The sequence below is a fragment of the Terrapene carolina genome, unplaced genomic scaffold, assembly GCF_002925995.2.
Source record: "Terrapene carolina triunguis isolate 2854851 unplaced genomic scaffold, T_m_triunguis-2.0 Scaffold33911, whole genome shotgun sequence".
In the NCBI taxonomy this organism is placed as follows: Eukaryota; Metazoa; Chordata; order Testudines; family Emydidae; genus Terrapene; species Terrapene triunguis.
In genome coordinates, this window is record NW_020698262.1 from 6,297,241 (window position 1) to 6,303,374 (window position 6,134).

At 48.9% G+C, this 6,134-nt stretch overlaps 1 protein-coding gene across 1 annotated transcript; it reads left to right on the plus strand.

The window, feature by feature from the left end:
* The first annotated feature begins 1,439 nt into the window (after nucleotides 1-1,439).
* On the plus strand, nucleotides 1,440-2,393 carry LOC113409596 (protein phosphatase 1 regulatory subunit 3E-like). Its single transcript, XM_026663709.1, has one exon. The coding sequence runs from the start codon at nucleotides 1,440-1,442 to the stop codon at nucleotides 2,391-2,393; it is 954 nt and encodes a 317-aa protein (XP_026519494.1).
* The last annotated feature ends 3,741 nt before the right edge of the window (nucleotides 2,394-6,134 follow it).

Below are 6,134 nucleotides of genomic sequence, written 5' to 3' on the forward strand. Positions count from 1 at the left end.
TTCTGCTGGCATGTTGTTGTTGGGGTTTTTGTTTTTAGATTCTGAATCATTGTCATACGGAAATTTCTCATTATTAATGTCATCACCCACAGAGTCAGTTGTCTAGACTTTCTAGAACTAGGGAGTGCTGGAGTTAATGATGATGAAAACGACCCTGCTTAGAATTGAAACTGAAGAGTTGTGTGTCAGGTTTTTTTTTACATTGGGTGTTTATTCTGTTGCCTGGTTGCTGCTTTTAATAATGTTTGTTTACTACAGTTTATAGAGTCTGGATTTGAAACATCTTTGTGAGTAGTCTGTTAGCTCCTTGAACCTCTTGTGAGAAAGAACTGCGTCTGGTCTTCATTAAAGTATAATTCGTTTGAATACCGTTTGCTAATCTAATTAACTTCATAAAGGATCAAACTGTTCATATTTTGTAATCAGTCCTTGTTTAGACTGGGATTTAGTTTTTATTACAAACACAAATCTCTAGCTGGACTGTAGCAGGTGTATGTTATTCAAGAGACGTATTGTAAACGCATTATAGCAGATTAGCAGGGTTTCCGCCTTTGAAATGTACACTGCGAGAGCCAACTCGCAAGCCAGCTGTTTCTTTTCAATTCGTTTTGCCTTTCAGAGCTGCACTTTGCATCGCTCCTGGCGCTGCTATTTCTGTAACAGATCGGATAGGAAGAGTGGTGCAGCAGTGCACTGTAATGTTGCCACTGGGGAAACCCTACCGCTTTTTTTTTTGGATCATATCCTTAAGGAAAGACCCCGAATAGGAGCAGGAGGAAAAGGGTGGATGGAAGAACCTTGAAAACCAGGGAAGAGGGGGGGATAGCTGGAGAAGAGGGGGTGGATGATAGCGGGATAGAGGACAAGGGAGACGGTGGGAGGGAAGACATGACGGGGCGGAGAGCAGAGTAGCGATGAGACAGGATGACACAGGGACGGAGATGCGTATTTTGCTGCATGACTCCAGTGCGTCAGCAGCGGATAGGGAGCCGGAGCGCGTCACAGACGGTCTCTCCCCAAATCTTAACGGATACCGCAGTGCTACCGGTATAACGCAGGCACATGCAGCTGTCTGGGAACAGATCCCGGCAGCATCATACGCTAGGGTCCGGTAAAGCAGCAGCAGGAGCATCATCATTTCCTAGACCCCGACCAGACCCAGCAGCTGGCGCGAGGAGAGCACCAGCATACAGGAGACTCTGAGATCGTCCCAGCAGCGGCCGGGCTCGCGGCTCAGCACCATGCACTAGGCTCGAACAGAGCCCCCGCTGGCATCATGCACTAGGCTGCACAACACAACCGGCAGAGCGGTGGGGCCGCTGAGCTTCGCGGAAGAGCCAGCAGCAGCCGCAGGAACGGGGAGCTCTGGGCATGCACTAGACTTGGGCTCAGCCCTAGCAGCAGCCGCCCCGCTCATCCTAGTCGTCCTCTCGCCCCCCATGGATAAGGCGACCTCGCTGCACGCTTCAGTGCCCACGCCTCCCCCTCGGCTCTACCTGCCTCGGAACTTCAGCTGCAGCGCCTGCCTCTATGGCAGCCTGGCCGAGCACTGCAAGGGGGACTGCAGCCCGGAGCGCGAAGGGGCGCCGTCTCCCACGCCGGTGGTCCGAGAAGCGGCAGCCGCCGGAGAGAAGCCGCAGCCTTCCCGCGGCCGGGAGCCCTCGGTGCCGCCTGTGCCGCCCAGCCCCACGCTGCGCCGGCGAGCCAAGTCGCTGCCCACGCCCGGCGAGCGCAGCCTGCGGCCGGCCTTGCAGCAGAGCCCGTCCCGCAGGAAGACCGTGCGCTTCGCCGACTCGCTGGGCCTGGAGCTCATCTCCGTGCGCCACTTCTGCGACGCCGACCTGCCCCAGGTGCCGCTGCCCCTCCCGGCCCGCGCCGCCGACCTCCTCAAGACCAGGAAGCCGCCGGCGCTGGGCGAGCTGGAGCCGGTGCTGTTCGGGCCGTCGCCGCTGCTGGAGCCCCTCTTCGCGCCGCAGCCCGGCGCCAGCCCCGGCTTCGCGGAGCGGGTGCGGCGGCACAAGGTGAAGCTGGAGTGGGTGCGGGCCGAGCCCGCCGGCCTGCGCGGCGCCGTGCGCGTCCTCAACCTGGCCTACGAGAAGGCCGTCTCCGTGCGCTACACCCTCAACCGCTGGGTCAGCTGCGCCGAGGTGGCGGCCGCCTACCTGTCGCCGGGCCCCGCCGACGGCCTGACCGACCGCTTCTCCTTCCACCTGCCGGCGGCGGCCGCGGGGGGCACGCTGGAGTTCGCCGTGCGCTACCGGGTGGCCGGCACCGAGTACTGGGACAACAACGAGGGGCTCAACTACCGGCTGCGGGGCCGCCAGCGCGCGGCTCGGGCCGCCAGCTCCCCGAACGAGGAGCCCGATGGCGGCGCCTGGATCCACTTCATCTGAGCGGCTGGACCGTTGGGCGTCGCCTGCTCTCTCCCGGGGAGAACCGAGCTCCCTCGCCCCCTTCCCTCCCTCACCCAGGCCACCCTCGCCGCCTCAGCACCCTTCCCTGACTCGGCAGCCTCGCCGGTTCAGCGGCTGCTGGGCGCGTTTCTCACAGGCCGTGCGGTTGGGGGAGGAATTTCCCGCCATGAACGTGACCGGGCCCCCTGGAGCATCGGGCGGGTATCGTGTTAGAACCCAAGGGGCTGGCCCAGGTCCATCCAGCCCGCGAAGAATTCTGTGGCCAGGGGCTGGGGAATAGGAGCAAGCAAGTACGGTTTGGCAGGTCCATCCAAATCTCTTTTCTATTCCACTAAAAATTGTACTCGGTGTACTGAGCTTTTCTACGAGATCTTGGGGGATCTGAGATAGTTTTCAATGTTATCTACAGTTATCCTCTTCTGCCTTGTCATTTATCCGCTCCACTGTAATCTTGCCACTTTTCTCACAGATATCGTTTGCCCTGCAGTTAGTCACAGTCTCTTAGTTTTAAAATGCTTGTTTATATTTCACTAGAAGATATTTTTTTGAATTCTGTTTACAAATAAATATAAATTATTTATATTTTCTATTTAACTAACTTTATTTAGGGGAAAACATTTCAAACTTCTTTGCAAAGGCAAAGCATAAGAAGTGTGCAAGTCCTATACTGTAATTTGTGAGTTCCACCATATCTTCCACCTCAAGCTTGCTACATTTTTGTTGTTTTAATAGAAGTTGTTGTAAAGTATGGATTGGACAATTGCAGAATAATCTGTAGCGAACTCTGTATTTATATGGCCTCTAGCTGCTAGTCATCACTGGGAACCTGGAGTGCAAGCAAGCTAGCCAGCTCCAGTGACTTGGAGACCAAGTCCAGCTCTCATTAAAATTGATGGGACTTGGATCAGGCCCTAGAAGCATAGAGGACAAATATGATAATGCGCCTCATCCTGCATCCCTAACTCACTGGAGTAGTCCTACTGAAGTAAGCCCCCAATCCAGCAAATTCATAAACAGTTTGGACCCCTGCTCAGTGCCCCATTGATGTCAGTGTAGTTTTATGTGGGCATAGGAATCCACTCAGGTGTGTTACTTTGCCAGATTGGGACTTTACTTCAGTGAGCAAATACTACAGTATTGGGCCCAAACCAATGCTGAGTGGTGGAGCCCAGAAGATCCTTTGCATGGGTTTATTTCTCATGCTACAAAAATAATTCAATTTAGAATAAAGTTTTTCATTTTAGAACTTTTGTTTTATCTATTTAAAAATGTTTAGAAGAGTGCTGAGAAAGCAAAATACTGTTAAGTGTCAATTCCACTGTGTCCACGCAGTCCATCGCACTGTGATTTGTGCATTAAAACACAGTCAGTTAAGGATTAGATTTGCAAATACACAAATTGGATGTGCTTGCAAGTGTAAGTCCAAATGCAGTCTTTCAAGTCTATGTATGCATACAGAATATGCATCCTCATATCCGGCACATGTAAATTGGCACATGTGAAAATCTAGGCTACAAACCTCCATCCTTGGTGTAACCAGTTTAGTATTAAATAGTTTTTAATTGTGTATACATTTTGACAAATGTTGGGGAATGTAAGTGGTTTTCAAAAACTTGTGTTCAATTGATGATATTTGTTTTTAAAACTACATAATATATTTTTGTAAATATTTATGTAAAAATCTGATGTGGCTCAGTGGGACTGCTCACATTAGTAAACATATTACAGTACATATTACAATATCCCATAATTATATTTCGCATCCCATCCCTATCCTTTTTAGCGCTTTTCAGTTTGAATTTAATCTTTTATGCTGACGTACCAGTGCAGGAGTTTTGCCTTTTTGAAAAAAATTGCCCAAAATAACTCCACTAACCCACTGATTTCATAAAGGCCCCTACATCTCCTTCATTATGACAAGACCTATTTTCTTTTAAATCTAAACAAAGCAAAATAAATATTAACAAAATGATTATGTGAAATTAGTAGTAGGCATCCTTCAGTCTCGAGAGACCATGGGTATGCACCCCTGAGAGGTAAAGAATTTCCTCAGTTGGTTTTATTGCAACTGTGGCTGTGACTGAAGAGACCCGAGAGAGAGAGAATCTCTGCCACATCTGTCACATTTAAAGGTAGTGTCTCAACCCTTTCGCTCTGCCTTGTGCGAGCTCTTTTCTCCTCTACTAAGCTGGACTTCTTCCTCTTGTAACTCCAGAGCCTTTATTGAGCTGTTGTTTCCAAAGGCTGTGGTCCTGAGTGAGCTCTTTCCATTTGTCCACATCTATGTCCATGTCTTTGAGATCTCGCTTGCACACATCCTTGAAACGCAATTTGGCCGTCCTTTGGGTCTTTTTCCAGATGCCAATTCGCCATAGAGCAGTGGTGGGCAACCTGCAGGCTGCACACAGCCTTTCAGGGTAATCTACTGGCAGAACGCAAGACAGTATTTACATTGACCGTCCACAGGCACGGCCGCCCGCAGCTCCCAGTGACCCGGATTCGCCATTCCTGGCCAATGGGAGCTGCGGGAAGCGGCGCGGGCCACAGGAATGTGCTAGCTGCCGCTTCCAGCAGCTCCCATTGGCCGGGAACGGCGAACTGCGGCCGTTGGGAGCTGTGGGCAGCTGTGCCTGCGGAAGATCAATGTAAACACTGTCTCGTGGCCCACCAGCGGATTACCCTGATGGGCCGCAGGTTGCCCACCACGGCCGTAGAGGATGTGAAATTACTTTAAAACATATGTTAATATCTGCCTTTCAATCCACATTTAGTGTCTTATTAACTGTGAACAAGGCCAGTATATTTTTTCATTTTAAAATAAATTTTATTGAGCCGTTTAGCTGAATATGAATTGTACTGGGGCCAAATTAGGGCACTGATTCTGCAAACACTTACTCTTGTGTGTGTGTGTGTGAGTAGGAATGGGGCCACCACACACATTACTCATGTGAGTGGTATGACTGACTTTAGATGAGACTATTCATGTGAATGTGGGCTTCGGGATCAGGTCGTAAGTGTTTTGGATCCTTTATGTATTGCATTAGGATGGAGTTTTATGGGCATTTGAATATGTTCTTTAGTTACACTTTTATGTCAGTAATAATAGTCAAATCTTCAAAGCAGCTTGATCTAACATGATGCTGCGCTCCCTCAACTTCTGTTGAATTTAGTGGGAGTTAAGAGCACTCAGCATCTCTCAGATCGTGCTCCACATCTTGCAGGATGATTCCCAAGGTTTCTAGTTTTTGGTTTGATTCAGATAAGGGTCCAAACGTTTGATTTCTTCAGACTCGAGATTTATGGTGTAAGCAATGTGCTGGAAATGTCATGAGAAGAGGATTTCTCACCTGATTTCAGTTACATCTGCTTCTAGTCCCATGAGGAATAATAGCAAAAACAGCATTTCTCATGGTATTGTTGTTGTTTATTCCAAACCAGTTTTCCAATTCCTTTAATTTTAATAAAGAACTAGTAATACACATATATTATCAAAGTCCTATTGTGTATTTCACAATTTGGAATATTTAAGCCCTGATCCTGCAAACATTTATGCATGTGCTTAACTCTATGCACTGTGTGCAAAGCTAAGCATGCATATGCTTGTAGAATCAAGGCCTTATATTGTTCATGATTAAATTATATAAGGAAGTATATTTTGATAAGGATATGCTAAATATTTTTCAGTTAACCAGTTTTCTAAGAGCCTTAGTATGAGAGGCA